We start from the raw sequence: 19,387 nt of genomic DNA on the forward strand, positions 1-19,387 counted from the left end.
CTCATCGTAGAAATTGTAATCCCTCGAAGTAAACCCTATTTTTTAATAAATGTACCTGTAATCTAATTACATGTTTTTTCCTGTAACTGTAATGGAATACAGTTACATTTTTCTTGCAATTTGATTATGTAACGGCGGTACATGTATTCCGTTACTCCCCAAGCCAGTGTATAAGAAATACCGGTACTTCTCTGATGTAGTCGGTGCATCAGTGCAAAGAGAGTGTAATTACCATACTCATATTCCAACAAATCATTTTCTCAATGTTCCACACTTACTGGCGTAAGCATTATACTTTCAAAGCTTCACTTGGGATCTTCGGCAAATCCTATGATTATTATTAACGCGGGTTCTGAGTTGTGTGTGTTGTATGCTAAGGTTGCTTTCATTATGTGACGTTTAAATACCGAACACATTTATCAGGGTGTATTGGAAGACTGTGATGCTATGCATCCGTGAAGCTGGTTGTAAAGAAAACATATCCCATTGTCATTCTACAAACCCAATTCCCAAAAAGTTGGGACGCTATACAAATTGGTAATAAAAACGGAATGCAATTATGTGGAAGTACCAATTTTTTAATATTTAATTCAGAATAGAACATAGAGAACAGGTCAAAAGTTTAAACTGAGAAAATTTATCATTTTAAGGGAAAACTATGTGGATTTTAAATTCCATGGTGTCAACAAATCTCCCAAAAAGTTGGGACAAGGCCATTTTCACCACTGGGAGGCATCCCCTCCTCTTCTGCAAACATCTGGGGAGCGAGGAGACAAGTTTCTCAAGTTTACAAATAGGAATGCTGTCCCAATCTTGTCTAACACGCGTCTCTCCAACTGTTCAACTGTCTTAGGCTTTCTTTGTTGCACCTTCCCCCTTTATGATGCGCCAAATGTGCTCTAGAAGTGAAAGAAGTGGACTGCAGGCTGGCCATTTCTATACCCGAATCCTTTTCCGACGCAGCCATGATGTTGTAATTGGTGCTTCATGTGGTCTGGCATTAATTATCGTGTTGAGAAATGCAAGATCTTCTGTGAAAGCGATAATGTCTGGATGGGAGCATATATCGTTCTCCAATCGGAATATACCTTTCTGCATTGTGTGATTGAGCGCTGATAACAACTTGGGTTGTCCTTGTCCTCTTTAGTCAGTATGATATAGCGCCCCGGTTTTCCACAAAGAACTTGGAATCGTGATTGGTCTGACCACAAAACAGGTTTCCACTTTGCCACACTCTATTTTAATTAACCCCTGGCCCAGAGAAACGCCTGCGCTTCTTGGTCTGCTCTAGAAATGGCTTCTTCTTTGTACTGTCGAGTTTCATCTGGCAACGGCGGCCGGCACGATGGATCGTGTTCACCCACAATGTTTTCTGGATTTATTGCTGAGTCCTTTCTGCGATTTCCTTTACAGTAAGCATTCCTGTTTGCGGTGCAGTGCCGTTTAAGGGTCCGAAGATCACGAGCATCCAGTATGATTTTTCGGCCTTGATCCTTACACACAGAGATTATTCCAGATTCTCTGAATCTTTGGATGATGATATGCACTGTAGATGATAACTTCAACCTTTTTGCAATTTTTCGCTGGTAAACACCTTTCTGATATTTCTCCATCTTTCTGCGCAACATTGGAGGAATTGGTGATTGTCTACCCATCTTCGCTTTTGAGGGACACTGCCACTCCGAGCTCTTTTTATACTCCAATCAAGTCGCCAATGGACCTCATTAGTGGTATATGGTCTTCGAGCAGTTTTTTATTTTTGTAAGTGCAATTGACTTTTCCAGCCTCTTTTTTTTAGATTTGTTGGCACCATGAAATTTACAATCAACATATTTTCCCCTTAAAATTATACATTTTCTCAGTTTAAACTTTTGACAAAATATTGAAATTTGGCACTTACACATAATTGCATTTTGTTTTTATTCACAATTTGTATAGTGTCCCAACTTTTTGGGAGTTGGCTTTGTACTTACCTTTGTTATCCAGCATCAAATCACTCACCATAAATGTCATAAAGTTCCTTTAAATATGAACACACGCTTTATTTGAAATAAATACAATGTGATTCGCCATCCATAGATTTGAGAGCGGTACGGCTGCTAAAATACTTTGTGTCTAAATAAACCTACAAAAATAAATAGATGCACCACATGAAGAGGCGTTATTAACAATTTGCCCTCCATACTTAAAGCAAAATATTAGGTACAACTCTCAGTAGGATGCATTGCCGTTCTAGACCACATTTTGTTGTGGCTACTTGATTGTGCAGGTGAAACTAAATAAATGTCCCCTTTCCTTACAAAGGTGGAAATCAATTTGTGAATTCAAAAACAACGCAATGCGCTTGTTCTCATGCAAAATGTGGTCTTCCTTCAGGCATAACATTACCCCCTTTGTCCATATGGCGCCACCATAATCAACATAAACTGAAAGTTCCTTAGTGTTGCTTTAAGGCGTCCAGGTGATAATCTTATGACGGTCTTATCATGTGGGAGTAAAATGTCCATAATTACGGAATTTGCTTGGTATATGATGCAAACCTCCGCATCAGTCAAGAGTCCATCACCTGCACTTGATATATAAAGTCTACACACCCCTGATCAATGCCATTTTTTTTTTGTTGCAATAAGTAAAAGACCAGTGTGTCACCATTGTATGTCAGTGGTTTCTTTTCATTTCCTCTTCCAAAATATGTTTTTAATCTATTAAGTTTCTGTTGAGAATCTATCGTGCATATTTTTTTATATATCCATTGTATATGCCGCCCAGCCCCAAACAGCAAGGCATGCTTAGTTCGGCATCTCATCATCTATCTTTCGGAGCGGCTCCTTTTGTCTTTCTTTCAGTCTCTTTCTCATGGCTTGTACAGTCTGTTTGTTGCGCTGCTGCCTTTCCAGTCGCTATTGAATGACAACATAGCAACAAATTAATGAGTATGTCATGTCTAAATGTTTCCCATTTTACACATATAAATGCAATCCTCACCTCATTGTTGAGGCAGTGACGCATGGCGCGGTCAGGGTCGTTACACGTACCGAAGAACTTCAAGACGTTATGCTGCAGGCGAGGAAAATTAGTTTTTTTTATGTTGTGTTACTGTTTATGAGGAAAAATAAGGGAGTGAGCTCTTGACATACCTCGGAGTGGCACTGCTTCAGGAGCTTTATGAGCACATTACACTCATCTGTGTGCAGGTGGGGCGACAGGTCAGGGTGCATGCTGAATTAAGGTCCTACTGTGTACAGAAAAGCTACAAACAACAGTAGCACTCAGTTGAATTAAGCAATTGTGATGATATACCTACATCAAATATGGCCATAAAAATCCAATACTCTGCCTAATTTGACATTGAAATGCTGGATCCTGTACTAGACAATTTACCTGCACATACACGCAGACAAGTATTTAAAGTGAAATCGGTTTAGATTCATGACAACTCACACATTGTAGACCAATGAACCCTTACCAGCAGTAGACTGGAAAGAAACTCGACCCGTTGTGCTAGCTACAAACTAGCAAACGCAGCATAAACACCCTTAAAATTTGCCAAGTGTCGCTTGTACTGTAACGTCCTTTTGTCTTGTTCTTTTTGACTGTCAACACGGGGTACTGCAAATCAACACAATGCCTTCTTTCATTGTTTATGCTGCATAAATATGCAAGCAAATGGACAAACCGCTGACAGACATGACACTGGTTTGCGTAACTGAAGGGCAGACGTTTAAATGACAACCAGTAATAACCAATCAGTGACCACTTCTTCATCAATCCACCAATGGAGTTCCTTGTTTTTCGCAGGAGACCGGGCCTTCTGTGACAAAGCTGTTCAGGGGTTGTAAGATGGTTATCCCAAATACCACAAAAAAGTCACCGAACCCGAGAAATAGATATTGAGATGCTGTTACGTTTGTGAGGTTTATTTAATACGCTCAACAGTTTACTGGCTGTTGTAAACGCCAAATACTGCACACACACGAAGCTCTCGAAAAGTAATTTCACTTGGACCTCTCCTCTCGTCAACCTGCACACAAACAGACATGCCGGTCATGTGCAATGTGCCCTCAGCGACCCTCGGAATTAAGAAAACCAACATTACCCACGTACATCAATAACGGATTGATATTTCACGGCGCTTAAACGATTTATAAAATATCCATATATGATTAAATATAAACATATGTACCTAATTTATAGGAGTAGGGTCCAGTAGTGCACGTTTAAATTGTTCAATTCTAGGAAAACTACTATCACTCTGTTTTTTCCTGAATTACTCCAGCTCAATAGGGGGCGCTACATCAAGCGCGCTAACTATTTTGCCGTTACCTGATTGGTCAATTTGTTTGATTTTGAAGGCGGATTGTTTGTTTGAGAGGAGGTGGGCAAGTTCGCTGGAGCAGGATCTACATCGGTTAGCGTTTGTATTTTTTCATAAGAATGAGCTAGAAGTCGAATACCGTTTGAGGAACAATGGAGGACCAGGTGAAATATTTGTTGCGTCGGCTCGTTCGACGGATACCGACTCAAGTTCTAAAAGGGACGCTGGAAAAGTGGGGACGTTTGACGGTGGCTCAGCAACAAAACATCGATTTTACGCAAACGAAATGGGCGTTGGCGGACCAACTAATCACCATTAGTGAGGTACACTGATCGATATAAGAAATTGGTACTAAGTGAATATGTAATGTTTTATAAACGTGTGCTGCAAAATGCAAGTTTTTTTGGCAGTGAATATTTTTGCCGTGACCGGCAACTCTCCTGCTAACTCTGCTGTGTTGTTTCACTAAGTTTTCCTTTTGGTTTGCCATCGAAAATAGGCTGCTGTCGGCATTACCAGCACAGCCATGCCTCCGTTAAGCAAGGTTATCAGGCAGTAGGACACAATGTGGAACATTAACTGTTCCGTTCTTCAATAAACACGTTACACAAATCTGCTCATTTACAACTCCCGACTGGCTGCAAGAAATGGGGTAGATGCCACGGACTTCCGGGTTTTACACATCAGCGCCGTTTCCGGCCACTGCTGGCCGCGTTCCAACACTCGCACACTCCCACCTAAGCCTAAACGTAACTATAACACTAACCATAGGCATAGCCATGATCTTAACTCAAACCAACGTTAAGTAGTATTTTATTTGTAGTTTTGAGTATATTTCGCTGTTTTAAATAAGACGACTGTTGGCGCTTTCGTCCGACTGGAAACACGCGACGCTCCATTTGAACACCAAAGTTGTAGCGCAGCGCCACCGAATGTATCGTAATTGCAATACATCGTGTCTTATACGCTTCAGGTTGGATTGTCTAAACAACTAGGTCGATGGAATCAGATTTATTTTGTGATGGAAATATTAATTCAGAAAAGCGTTAGCCTCCGTGAATTCACGTAGTGCTGTACTAGACACATCAGCAAATTAAGTGAACCATGTCATGTTATGTACATTGCTGTAAAATTATAACTGTTGACTGAACATTGAGTGATGAAGAAGAGAGGAAAACAATGTCAACGTGACCCAGCATTTTCGGGGCAGCAGTTTTAACCACTATTGCACGGGCTGGTAAACATTTTGTGCATGTAGTTCTTGCGCGATTTACGGCAAAATAACGCTCGTAGGAGAGTTGCCGGTCACGGAAAATCCACTAATTTTTTTTCCTGGTCCCATAATAATTTAATTATTGTTCCCTTGCAGGAAATGGATGGACCGTTACATATATAGCCACTAAAATTGTGTTGTGGTTGTTTTTCTGCTATTTTGTTCCCTACCTTGCAGGAAAAGGGATGGACTGTTCAGCATATAGCGGAGTTAGAAATGATATGTAAGTCATTGTTACATTCAGGTTTTTTGCTCTACCATCCATCCATCCATTTCTGAGTGACCATAATATTGTTTTTCTTCATCTCTCAGATGTCATTGACAATCCAATCGAGCGGATGTGGCATGCGTTACAACTCGTGGACCCTGAATGTAAGAGCTTTGGTCTGGTAATAAACATTGTTTGGGTTTCGAGGTCATGAAGTTTGTTTTGGTTGGCTGGAAGCCTCAGTTGCAGCAGGTTCAACGTGTTTTTAATCCAAACTTTAGTTCCAAGTTGACTCTCTCTGAATTTGAAAATCGGGGTTATTCAGTTCAACAACTTTCAATCTGAATTATTTCAATCAAGTCAGCTCTAGATGGGCTACCAAGTAGCATCAGTGTTGTGGTGTTATAACCCTTTATGTCAGGGGTCCCCAACCACTGGTCTGCGGCCCAGGCTGCACAAAGACACTTTTTTTTCCCTCCAATTTAAGCCATGGTTTTCAGACTCAGGTCCTCGAGGGCCTCAGTCCTACATGTTTTAGAGGTTTCCCTCCTCCAACACACCTCAATCAAATCATCAGGATCATTACCAGCTTTCTGCAGAGCTTGGTGATGATCTGATCCTTTGAATCAGGTGTGTTGGAGGAGGGACATCTCTAAAACGTGCAGTATTGCAAGCCCTTCAGGACCGGAGTTTGAAATCTATCACAAACATTGGTCCTTCCCCACTCCAACAAATGTCTGATAACCTTCCAAAGTTATGAGTCAGCACCCCCCCACCCCCAGATATTTAAATAGTACTCATTAAATGACAGTATACAACCGGTAGACATCTCATGAAATCGTGGGACTTTGATTTGGTGCTGATCTAAATGTTGTCATCTTTCTCTTCACACTATCCAGCGGATGCTGCAGCTGTGGAATTGATGCAGTTCAAGAAACAATTCAAATCTCACCTCAAGGAACTTGTAAGGCATGTAAGTCATACGTACTTTAAATTTGACAGTGTTTGATTTTCTGTCATCATTGTGCCCCGAATATATTCAGAGTTTTTGACGTCACCTTCATGTTTGACATCCAAGGTGTCCGTCAAGATAAAGAAGCACACGGATGAAGCGGTTTGGATCCGCATTGCGTGGGGGGACAGATGCTCTCAGCCAAACAACATGAGGCCAACTTATGTTGTTCACTATCTTCAAACTCCTTACCTGTTTGTGACCGGACTGACGTCCAAGCGAAAACCACTGTTGTACCAGGTGGAGAAAATGAGCCACAAATGACATCGTGTGGGGACTGCGACTTGCTTTTGTCTCAAAATACAATTTTGTCTTCCAGGCTCTGATTATAGCCACCCGACATCAAACTATTAAGGATGCTAACCTCAGTGGACGAAAACTCTCAGCAATTCGGGACTTGCTCATGCAGCAGTATGAACAGGTTAAAAGTCCATGTTCTGTCATTTCATTGGTCACTTGTGACGAGGCTAGGGGTAAATCTATTGGTGGCTTGAATCTCATCAGTAAAAAAAATAAAATAAAATAAACCACATTGCAATAAAAGCTGCATATAGAATGGGGGAAAAGTAGCAGTGTGTACTGTACTTCACTTTATTGTCATTTCTAATGCTGTGATTTGTTGTGCAGGTGTTCTCTGCCAAGTATCCCAGCCATCTTGTAGAAAGGAGTCAAAAAGCCTCTCGTATGTACATTCATGTGATCGTCACTCTTTTTGTAGGCTTTCACACATAAAAAACCTTTATTGCATTTTTCAAATGCAATTCTTAATCATGGTCAACTAACTTTGGTTTGACAGACCCCCAAATAAAGCGAGAGCACGCCGAGGCTGAGGTCAACCGATTTCAGATGGCCTGTGAAGCGTTTGGCGGCGGCAAGTTACCCCAGCTGCAGTCTGCTGTTTACAAGGTAACCGAAATTTTGCAGAAAATCTTTCATTCCAGATCATCCGATTTGTAAAGTAGAAACATTAGATATTTTATTATTTATGTACATTTTTAAGCTTTAGTCTTAATACTATATCAGGGTTTCCGCAGGTCATTAAAAAGCACTAAGTCTTTAATATAGACTGCTACAATTAAGGTCTTACATGACATTAAAAAGCATTCAATAAAATGTCCATAGGAAAGGGCGTTAGCAATTTTAATACAATTAACGTAAAAATATTGTTCATGCTTTATTTTTGTTTTTTTATACAACATTGTGCAAATGAGTCACTATAACACCATTTAGCAATAATAAATGTGTTAAAACATATATGCATTTGTGGGGACTGGTGACTAGTTGTAATTAACAATGGCTTGGAATCCACGAGTTGCTTTATTTTGCAAATATCAGTTGCTCTGACGTTTTAAAGAAAAATGTACTGTTCATGTCACCTATGTGCAACATGAAACACTAAAGCCACCTAGTGGCAGTAAATTATAGTGTTGTTCCGATACTGGTTTTTGGCCCCCGATACCAATTCCAATACCCAGCTTTACAGTATCGGCCAATGCCGATACCATACCGATACCTAAGTTTTTTTTCTCACCATGAAAAAGCTGTCCTGGCTGTCCTGTTCAGAGCATTCACGGGCCAGTATGATATCTTAGCTCGGCATGCAGTGAACATGTCACACATCAGTGAATGTCGTGCATGAGCAAGACACAAGATGCTGCATCCAAAATCCTATATTAGCGTCAGAATTAATGGTATCGGCATGTTACTTGTTAGTACTCACCGATACCACTGTTTTAATGCAGTATCGGGGCTTCTGCCCATACCAGTATCGGTATTGGAACAACACTAGTCAATTACCTCATCACAAATCTATGACTCAACGTTTGACACTCCTTTTAAATGAGTGGGCATTCCTTAATGTTGATGTCTGTTGTTCATATGTGCACTCAGCTGGTCCGTGGTCAGCTAGCATAGCGTTAGCGTCACCATAAGTGAGTTTCAAGTGCGAAACATCACACCTCCACTGTTATGATTTTGTGAACTAACTGTCCTTGGACGGACATTAATTGTGTGATATGTTGACTTGTCGGCAGTTGGAGACAAAGTTCAAAGACCCAAAAAACCAGGTGATGGCAGAATCGGAGCAACCGTTCCGGTGTGTTGTCACGTTTGCTAGCACAGATCTGTTAGAATCATTACGGCACTGCGCTTCTTCAGGTAACAACACTTTTTTGGCCACACACACAAATATTTAGGAATACATTTACAGTAGTTATAAAAAGTCTACACACTCCTTTTAAATGCTAGAGTTTTGAAATGATACCAAGATAAATAATTTCAAAACTTTTCCCGCCATTAATGTGACCTGTAATCTGCACAAATCCATTGGACGGGAAAAAAATAAGTCTCTTTGAGTTTGAGTGTACAAGATTATCCTTGATTGTGACTGAAAAGATTTTCTCACCTCTGGAAATTTACATAATTAACATGTAACACATTACAGTATATTTATGCAACAGACTTGCATGTATTTTGTGTTGAACCAGTTGATACGAAAATATTAACTAAAATAAATTTTCAGTTCATCCACAAGAGGGCGGGCATGTACAAACTATTTGTGGGAGCGTTTGTATTTCCAATTTAACAGATTGCAGTGTAGCATTAACTTTTTACATATTTGTCCCCAAGCTTACCATACATACACACAAATGTATGCTATGGTGAAGTAATTGATTGTAATTTTGTCAACGTGACAGGGAGGTTATTAGTGTTACAGGTTCTCTACTGTCTGCAAAAACTTGGTTTTAATAAACAGTCAAAAGTATTGAAGTGACGTCTGACCTTAAGATCTTTTTGAAAAAAGGCTCAGAGCAAGTGACATGCTCTTACACAACAACTGCCTGGTAAGAAGAAATATTAGCAGACACAGATCACAAATATTTTTTGCCTTGTTTTTTTATATATATATATATATATATATATATATATATATATATATATATATATATATATATATATATATATATATAATGTTGGTTAGGTTTTAGGTTTTGCAGTGTAGTTTAATTTTCAGTAAAGCATATAATTTTTTTTTTTATACTTTCCAGGTATTTCGTCTACTCCTGTAACACCTCTGCTTTCTTCGATCCCTCGAAAGGGAAGAAATTATCTTGTCATCACAGACAAAGTCCCAGGATCTGACTCACAAATTAACCAAACTGCACATTGACCTTTTTTAAAATTATTATTTTTACCTTAACTGCATTCACTGAAATTTATGTTTTCTTTTTGTTTTAACTCTTGAATTAAAAAAAGAAAAACATCTGTCACAGCTTTAAAGGGTGTCATTGTTCATATGATTGCATCATGATGTTTTTTTACATGGTTTCTGAGGTTTTATATGCACCAATACGCTGGTAAATGACTTGTGTGTATGTTGTTCAGATTAAAGTATGTCTTTATTTTCAATTTTTTTTATTAGGTTTTATAGTATAAACACACACCAGCCACAACAAGACAAGTGAAAATAGAACAGCAATAACAATGAAAAATAATAAGACTACTATTACTACCACCAGCAATAATAGTAACTATTATAACAAACAGCCCCTGCAAATTAAGAACATAAAATTAACGTAACGCAAAACTCCAACATCACAGATAGTGGGTCAATCAGGGAACTTCTTCAGTGTTTCTAGATGGAAACTCTTGAGTAAAAGTAATTCATAAATGGTTGCCAAACCATATAGAACCTTTGGGTTTATTCCCTTGGGCGAATATTTCAACTTTTTAAGTTTTAAATGTGCCATCGCACCAGCAACCCAGTGGATATGTGGGAGGCCGAGCACATTACCAGTTAAGCAAAATGTATCATTTGGCCAGCAGTCATGAAAAGTCAATGGCATCTGATTGTGTACCAGATATCACCACTCGATTAGGGACCACCCCAAATATTGATATTTCAGGGGTAGGGCTTATATCTTGGTTACTGAATACTGATGTTTGAAAAAGTTTTAAAAGTCAAGGACCAAAATTGTGTCAATTTTAGGCATTCCCAAAACATCTGATGAAGGGTAGCTGTTGCTATTATTTTGAAAACCGGAAACGTGGTGCTTCTACCGGTCGTGCGTCACGTTCGCGTCCCTCCATTGGTCGAACAGGCTGTCAGTCAAAGCTTGCGGACGTTATGTCACGGCCCATTCAATCGTAGCGTTGACCACGGGAGTGACTGTCAACACAGAAACATGGCTACCTCTTCGGCGAGCCACAAGACTCGGAATGGCGGTAACGCAGCCAAATACAACCCAGGTTGTCACGAAGAGCCCGTGTCGCAGTCACGAGAGATCATTAAACCTTCCATACTGGAGCTGACCAAAGAAGTGAGGACGAACATCCTGTGCACCGTTGAAGGCTGTGGCAAGATCCTCCCCAACACACCTGCATTGAACATGCATCTTGTGAAGTCGCACAGAGTGAAGGTAAAATGGCTTGGAAACCACTGGAATGTTCTCAGGGTGCAGCGGTGAACCGGTGAACCGAGCTAACTTAGCTAGGACTCCTGGAAACAATGCAATAAAAAACGCAAGTCATCCATCCATGCGAACTTCGGCGTGTAGCTAAAATGTAGTGATGCTTCAGAGAGATGACGTGCTGCCGTTTGGTTAACCTTAGCAAGAAGTTCCAACATGCTTGACGCGAGCAAAGGGGCAAAACTTAAGTTTGCCAGAATGGTCATGTTGCTGTCTATGATCGAGTGACGATTTGGTGCACAACGTGGGTTTGGTCCGTGCGTTGTCCCCTGACTGATTTCTGAGTCCGTTCTTCGTCACTCCAAAGGCGTTATTCATTGTTTACCAGTGTGGAGGCAGTGAGTGTGGCGATCCACGATCAGAGGCTTATTCGTAGGAGGCAGTGATTCACTGTCTCTCCACCATTGAAGGAGGTTTGCGTATGCAAAGGATGCCTGTTGTTCTGCAACAGGCCAAAGAGCTCTTTGTTAAAACGGACTGAATGGGAATGGAAATTACGCCCATCAGAAGGTAGATTTTAAAAGGTTCTCATGAAGTGTGAAGAACACTAACTGGCAGATATAAATGAAGCCGTTTTCAAAATCAAGGAAGCATTAAGGTACCAGTCTTTAAATTTTGAAACTGATAGTTGCTCGGGCACTTATTTAATTTGGTTTGATATGCACTTAAGAAACAACACAATTGCTCAAACTACCTTCAATTCTAAAAAAAATTAAAATTCTTAGGAAGCATTGGACTTTGGATCGTTGTAATAGGATTATTTCGATTTCGATATATATTTTTATTATAATTTTACTTGTGTAGCTGGCTAGCTAGCTAGCTTGTTTTGTTTAGATGACTAATTGTTAGCCTCATAACAAAATATTGTGATGCAACCAACCATCATCTGGTGCCACCTTTGTAGAAAGCTTTCCATAATAGATGCATGTCCTAAATTATAGATGTCCTAGATTGTAGATAATAGTAAAATTGCAGCTGGTCCTAATTGATGATAAATATGATAAATATTTTGTGTTTTTGAATTGAATCATTATGGACTACTTTAAAAGAATATGCCTTTAAAACTGTGCATAATATCATGGTGACTTACAACAAAATTTAGGACTGAAACTTTGTTGTTGATAAAAGACAAGGTCCTCGTTTGCTACTGTATTAAATGTTGGTCATGGTGGTACTTGGAGAGCCAAGTATTTACAAGTATAGAGGTGCTACAAAGTGCAACAAGTTTGAGAGCCACTGTTTTAGAACTTTGGGATTTGGGCGTCTTTTAGTAATGTATTATTTAATGACAAAATTCAGGCATGAGAGGGAGTTTTTTTTTTATGAATGTTTACCATTCGATGCTGATTGAAATGGGTTTGTTAATCCTTGGTCAGGATTCTTGCTCGACTGAGTGGCATTCTAGGTTTATACTGTTTTTGTCATGAATTAGTGCAGTATTTTCCCCCCTAAATAAAATCAACTCACACATTGAGCGAGAGTACTGTTCCATGAGCACAACAGCCCAATTTGTACCTACTAAGAATGTCACATAATAAAGATGAAAATACTCCATCAGTATGCTGAATGTGAGGCAGATTGTGCTATATATAATCCACAATGAAGTGGCAGTTTTGTCAGATGCAGTAATTGTTCTCTGGTCGATTTGACTGAGCGCTTTTAGATGCTCAAATTACTCTGTATGCGTCGTGCGCATTATTCATGAGGTTCGACAGAGAAGGATGTGTGTTTTTTTTTTTTTTAATCATAACCCCTTTCATGCTGCATTTGCTCCACTGGATTATTGCATCATTGCATAACATCAACGTATCTGCTCATCTCTGCAATGGAACCCTTATTTAACATGACTCTGGCTTTTGCCTTCAAGCATGAGATTCTGTTCAAGGCGACGGCTAGAGCATTCATTAGATGAGATGTTGCTAACGCATCATGATAAACCTGAGGGTGAGTTTCAGCTTTTGCTTCTCTGCTCCCTCTGGCGTTGGAACAGATGGAGGTGACCTTGACCACATTCTGGCTGTAGCATTAACGGTGTTGTGAAGCCTCAATAATTGTCAATTTTCTTCTGTAATGAATATCACAGTGTTGCTCGTTTATCATTATATTATTGCCGTTCAGGAAAGAGAGGCCAAACTGCTGTCATCTGTTAGTTTGCTAGCTTCATATTGTTGGTCATACAATGCCTTAAAGCAGTAAATAGTCTCAGGTCACTCCAGCTGCAAGGTAAAGGTAGAAGGTATCACTATCTCTGTAAGAGAAGACTTGTCTCATGTGTCCTCTGTCTCTCCAGGATGGTATTGTCAACCCCACAGTCAGGAAGGACATGAAGGCGTCAAAAAAGCTTTACTGCTGTCCAATTGAAGGCTGTCCAAGAGGGCCGGGAAGACCCTTCTCCCAATTTTCCCTGGTGAAACAAGTAAGCCTTCACAAAGCCTAAATCTGCCCGTGAAAGCACATTTTTATTTGATAGAAACACTAACCGTGTTGCATTTCTTCAAATGCTCGTCTGACTTCAGCATGGGTATGGTTTCCACTCAACCTTGAACAGGATTAGTAGAATTTGAAAATTCATGTACACACACGTCTTATTTTCTCTGTCTTTGTACATTATATTAATAATGAATACTTTCTAGCTGGCTGTGCTAAGAAAATAGATACCTTAAACAGATCCAGTAGAAAGGAAACCTCATACAACACATTTCCTGTGTGAGTCAATTTGTCAAAGCTTCTTAATGGTTCCATCAATGAATGCACATGCTTACGCATGTGGGAAAAAAATGTTGGTTCTCCTATGTCAATAAAGGAAAAAAACACAATGGTGACTGAAATAATTTGAAAATTACAAAAGTAACAATAAATAAGTTTTTGTTGAAAATTACAAAAAGTAAAAATCAGCCATTACTTTTGAATTGTTGTTCAACAGAATTATTCAAACAAACAAACAAAACCCTAATGTTGCAGGTCATGGGTCTTCCCAACAAGATAATGGCCTAAAACACTCGAATGTCTAAGAGAAAATCATTGGACTTTTCTGATCTGGCCTTCTATGAGTTCAGATCTAAATCCCATTGTATATCTGTGGAAGGAGCCGAAACATGCCATCTGGAGAAGACACCCTTCAACTGGAGCAGTTGCCTTTTGACAGGTGCAGAAGTCTCATTAACAGTTACAGAAATTGTTTGCCTCAAAAGGTTGTGCAACAACAACAAAAATATTGTTTTCCATAATTCTGTTGAACGACAGTTCAAAAGTAAAGGCTGATTTTGATTGTTGAATTTTCAATCCCTTTTTAATTATTTTTGATGTGCACACGAAGCTAAAATATGAAAGACTCTTCTGGTTGTGTCTAATTACTTAGACGAAAGTCCCGCCTCCATTTTATCTTGGGACACCACTTCTTTGGCCAAAGTTGCTGTCAGATTCAGCCAACCTAGAACATTTAATAATCAACAAATATAAGAAGGAAGACGCCATTTAAATAATTTTTGCTCGCAAGGAGAACAGACTGCGAGTGGACCCAGATTAGAATCAGTTTTCCGCTCTGGACACACTTTGCTGCTCCCTCTCTTTTATTGTATTTTCACTAGTTGCATAGCAGTTGCTGTTCTAAAGGGGAGGGTGGACACTCAACAGCAACATCCAATCATTGTGCAGATAATAATGTAGACATGTTTTTCTTCAGCACAGAAAATTCAAAAATCAAAGCTTCAAAAGTTGAATTGCAAAATATTCCAGTCATCATCTTGCGATAAGACCACAGTTCTTGTTTTTGAAGATTAAGGAGCATGAGTCATATTCCCTTTCACAGAATAAATGCTTCACAATACTTCAATGTACATTAATCCTAACAGTTGCCCCCGTTTTTTTTGTTTTTGTTTACATTTTGTCTGGAGGGGTTCTGGAATTTGGTTTATATGTGCAGGATTGGGGATTCCAGGTCCAGAAAGTAAAAACCCTGAAACAGTTTGGCTTTAGTCACGGGTGCTTCTACTCAACAGGTGGATGGAGAAGAGCTCGTTTACCTGCCAGTTGAGTAGAAGCACCTGAGGCTAACGCTAATCTGTGGTGGGATTTTTACTTTCTGGACTTGGATTCCCCAACCCTGTATATGTGATATTTATTCAACTTAACTTTAACTTTGTTAGAAACATATTGGTGGTCCTTTGTTTTCCCAGCACTTTATGAAGATGCATGCAGAGAAGAAACACAAGTGCTCCAAATGCAACAATGGCTACAGCACTGAGTGGGACCTCAAGAGGCACACGGAGGACTGTGGAAAGACTTACGAGTGTACGTGTGGCTGCCCTTATGCCAGTCGGGCTGCGCTTCTGTCACACATCTTCAGGACGGGACATGAGATTCCTACTGAGCACAGGCATGAATTCACTCTATCTCCATTAAAGTGACAGAAATAGCGCTGTTATTAACTATCTTTGTTTTCATTTCAGAATTCCACCAGTAAAAAAGCGGAAGATGGAGAAACTGTCCACTAGTTCTGAAAAGGTCAAGATCACTGACTCTGTGATTATCCCCTCTACTCGTGAGCTAATAGAGGATTCTTCATCTTCTGACGTCATCATCCAAAGTCCAGACTCATCCAGTCAGATGTCCAGTCGCCATAAGAGCCTCCAGAAGCATCTTCTACCCAAACCCAACATGGCATTGGTCAGCGTGCCTGTAATGCAGCTGGCCCACCTCCCTGTTCTCCTTCCGTCCACAGAAAGCGGCGCTCTTAGGTCCGTGGTGTTGGCGGTCAACAGCCAAGGCTCTGTTAGCACCCTGCACCTTCTACCACAGGCCTCAGGAGCTGTGGTCCCCCAGCTGGTTGCTAAGAGCTTAGGATTCCAGGATAGCATGCCGACGTCTCGCTCTGGCCTGGGGCCCATCAGCACAGGGGTGCAGGTTGGACTTGACAGTCTGGTTACACACGACTCAGGCAGCATCCTGGGAGCACAGCGAGGACGGAGCACATCTACCAACATTCAGACCGACAAGTCCTACCTGTCAAAAATGCCTACGGGGCTTGCGGAGGGGATCGGATTGTGTTCTGTGGGCGAGTCCTCGGTGTCGTCCTGCTCCCAAACGGACATCAGCGTGAGTGCCCAAGTCCTCCTGCCAGTCAGTGTTCAAACCCAGACGTTCAACACCCGGGTTAGACCCACTTCCACTATAGGCGCTCAGACAGACAGCCAATCCTTGAACCAAAGTATTTGCCCCTCCTCTTCCTTAATTGCACCACCAAGCAAAACTAGGCAGACGCAGACCTACTTCACAATCCCGCAGTCGAATGACAAGACTCAGGATCAGGTCATCATGTGCTCTGACCTTTTCAGCAGCGATGCACTTAGTGTTTCTACCCAGACTGCTGTGCACGTAGAGGAGCCTCTGGCAGCCACAGAAAGCAGTTTGTACGAGGCAGCAAAGGTAGCTGGAGGCATGTGTTTCGGGGTTCAGACGGATTTGCTGAACTCCAACAACGTGGCAGACAACCAAACCCAAACCATGACCTTGTTAAATGACCTGGAGCACATTCTCTCTGGCAGCATGTCAGGCCATCAGGTGCTGACGGATGCCGCAGCTGGGTGCGGGTCGAACCTGGGTCCTGTTCAGGAGCAACACAGCGCCATTGACTTTGACTTTGAAGAGTTCCTCAGTTCTGTACACATTCAGACGCAGACAGAGGAAATCCATCTGGAGGGCCTGAACGGTGACACACCACTGGAGTCCTTAGACATCCAGACCCAGACCGACTTCTTCCTGATGGATGAACTGGAAGAAAGCGAGGGACCAAGTCGTACCCAAGCCAGTGACTTGGAGCTATTCGATACTCAGACTCAGACCGACCTCAACTTCCTTCTGAGCGCTGGGAGTCACATGCCCCTGAGCAGCATTCTGCGCCAATCGAGCTTTTCCATTAGCACAGAGTCTTCCGACACGGAAACACAAACCGACCTGCATTCATTTGCTCCCTGCCTCCCTGTTCAAACCGCTCTTGGTCAGGGGGAGCAGTCGAGGCTTATAAACAGCACAGAGACGCAAACCAGCCAGGCGGAAGGCTTCGGACACCTCTTCCTTACAAGCAACGAAACGCAAACGGTCATGGATGACTTCTTGTCGGCCGACTTGCTGTGGAACATGGATTCCCATTTCAGCTCAGTGGAGACGCAGACGTGCCAGGAGCTTTGCGCTCTCTTTGAACAGCCTGAGAAACCAAACAGTTGAAGTTCTTCTTAATGATGCGGCCTAATCTTTGCGACACGTTGCCTGTGTCCTCTATCATTGGAATGAGTGAAGGACGTCCTCCAGTGGCGCAGCAATGAAGGTGGACGAAGTCTGTGAAAATGTCTTTGAATCATTCCACTAGGGTCATCTTGTCGAGTCAAAATACGACTGCTTTGTGCACTTTATTAGCTTGATGGGCAGGATGTTTCAGCTCCTGACAGTTTACGGATTTATTTGCACATTCATGAAACATAATGTGTCTTGTCTGAAATGCTGTTTCTTATTTCAGTGTTAGCCAGTGTCATTTTGTCGTTTGTCCTGAAACCTGCAGATTCAAACCTAGCACATCCGTTCAAAATCTGCTGTTAATACAAATGACTGAATTTAGAGAAGCATTGTCTGCATGAAAAAAAATTAACTAGCTGTACAGTTAGCGCAGTGCAGTTGCATTTCATTTGTTTAAAGTGTGCATGAGCCTTCCAATTTGTGAACAGTAAATATTAAGTCAGATTTTGCGCATTTAATGGCTGCAGAGCCAGTCTAAAGTTTCGCACACAATTGCAGAGCCGTATGAGTGTTACGGTTTGCATCTCAAGCCTAAATAGGAGCCCAAATAAACAAGGAACTTTTTTTGGGGGGGGTTGCACAAGAAAAGAAAAAAAGTACTGTCTGTTGTACCTTTTTGGTAGAGAGGAAGCGTGGTCCTTGTTATAGAAAAGTCTTCAAATTGGCTGTCTTTGTCGTTTGACTTATTGATTAGCTTGGTGTAAATGTATACGCTGACAGTAATCCCGATTCATCACTTTTTAGATCTACTGCACAGAAACACAGCTGATTAACATTAGCTGCTATTTTGTTACAAAGTTAACACGTGTGTTCTAAGAAAGTTATCGGTTTCATTCCTTTAATCCTGAATTGAAAAATTTCTGAGTTTTTTTTTTTTTAGTCATTCAAAACCTGTTGATTTAGTTTTACTGGGTTGCACACGGTTACCTCCAGTTGACTTACCTCAAATTGCCGAGGCACACCAAGCAGCTAAAGCTGTACGTCGGGAACAGAGAGAGATTACATGTCATTTATTTTTACTTTTTTGTGCCTTAACCTGAAGTGTTTTTTTTTTTCTTCTGTTACACTTTATGTAAAGTGCGATAACTGCTTTGGAGGATCAACAGAAGATGATGATGATCGTTGCATGATTATATATTTTTTTATTATGGTTCAATGATGTTCCTCGTTTTCGTTCGAAGACTTGTGCTGTGTGACTTGAAAATGCAATCTAGCATTTTACTGAATTTCTTTGCTGCCGTCCCTATTTTCATGTTTGTAGAAGCTGATGTACAATATGGTCTCTTCACATCTAAATGTTTTGACAAAGGTGTGCTGTTGTTTTGACAAAGGTGTGCTGTGTTCATAATACTTTACAGATTCAATTATGAAATTTGACCGTTCAATACTCAGTTTGTGTTTCTTACAAAGCATAATTATGCTCATGTTTTGCTTTCAACTCCGCTACATGGAGATGTTTTTGTTTTTTTTTGTTCTGAACTACCAAGCATTATTTCCTTTGTTTGGAGATTGCATGTTTTCACGGCACCAAATGCTTTCCGTCGAGTATAACTGTAGAATTACATGTTGCCTTGATTACATGTTGCAGCTTAACTAGAAAAGTTCTTAATAAACTCTTGGAACTGGAACATAATTATTGCGTGCTCATTTTCTCATTAGAATACTTTCAAAGGGCCGTATGTGCTCTTCAACTAGTTGTTTAAAAAAAAAAATCAAGACATGCTGAAAGCTTTTGAAAAAAAAAAAGATGCCAATAATGAGAAAATTTTTGACTTAATAGACTTATGTGATGATATGGTGGGTTTACTTTTCCACTCAATTT

General features: G+C 40.6%; 3 protein-coding genes across 5 annotated transcripts; 2 read left to right on the forward strand and 1 right to left on the reverse strand.

Annotated features, from left to right (window-relative positions):
- Positions 1 to 2,017: 2,017 nt before the first annotated feature.
- cmc2 (C-x(9)-C motif containing 2) lies at positions 2,018 to 3,718 on the reverse strand. The gene is made up of 4 exons (XM_086071291.1): positions 3,467 to 3,718; positions 3,138 to 3,250; positions 2,986 to 3,057; positions 2,018 to 2,900 (listed from the first exon to the last, which is right to left on the reverse strand). The coding sequence occupies exons 2-4, from the start codon at positions 3,216 to 3,218 to the stop codon at positions 2,790 to 2,792; spliced, it is 264 nt and encodes an 87-aa protein (XP_085927417.1). The 5' UTR covers positions 3,219 to 3,250; positions 3,467 to 3,718; the 3' UTR covers positions 2,018 to 2,789.
- A 628-nt stretch (positions 3,719 to 4,346) lies between these two features.
- On the forward strand, positions 4,347 to 10,087 carry cenpn (centromere protein N). The gene is made up of 10 exons (XM_086071625.1): positions 4,347 to 4,638; positions 5,766 to 5,811; positions 5,901 to 5,960; positions 6,696 to 6,769; positions 6,875 to 7,048; positions 7,128 to 7,229; positions 7,436 to 7,490; positions 7,605 to 7,714; positions 8,842 to 8,965; positions 9,856 to 10,087. The coding sequence occupies exons 1-10, from the start codon at positions 4,468 to 4,470 to the stop codon at positions 9,975 to 9,977; spliced, it is 1,038 nt and encodes a 345-aa protein (XP_085927751.1). The 5' UTR covers positions 4,347 to 4,467; the 3' UTR covers positions 9,978 to 10,087.
- An 834-nt stretch (positions 10,088 to 10,921) lies between these two features.
- Positions 10,922 to 19,198, forward strand: atmin (ATM interactor). 3 transcript variants are annotated; one of them, XM_086071562.1, is made up of 4 exons: positions 10,922 to 11,226; positions 13,568 to 13,693; positions 15,453 to 15,652; positions 15,726 to 19,198. In XM_086071562.1, the coding sequence occupies exons 1-4, from the start codon at positions 10,993 to 10,995 to the stop codon at positions 17,497 to 17,499; spliced, it is 2,334 nt and encodes a 777-aa protein (XP_085927688.1). In that variant the 5' UTR covers positions 10,922 to 10,992; the 3' UTR covers positions 17,500 to 19,198. The 3 variants fall into 3 exon arrangements, with proteins under 3 accessions (XP_085927688.1, XP_085927686.1, XP_085927687.1); XM_086071560.1 differs by lacking the exon at positions 10,922 to 11,226 and adding an exon at positions 11,239 to 11,875; XM_086071561.1 differs by lacking the exon at positions 10,922 to 11,226 and adding an exon at positions 11,239 to 11,787.
- The last annotated feature ends 189 nt before the right edge of the window (positions 19,199 to 19,387 follow it).

Source organism: Leptonotus elevatus, chromosome 3 (genome assembly GCF_054856555.1).
Source record: "Leptonotus elevatus isolate MCC_2025b chromosome 3, RoL_Lele_1.0, whole genome shotgun sequence".
NCBI classification, from domain to species: Eukaryota; Metazoa; Chordata; class Actinopteri; order Syngnathiformes; family Syngnathidae; genus Leptonotus; species Leptonotus elevatus.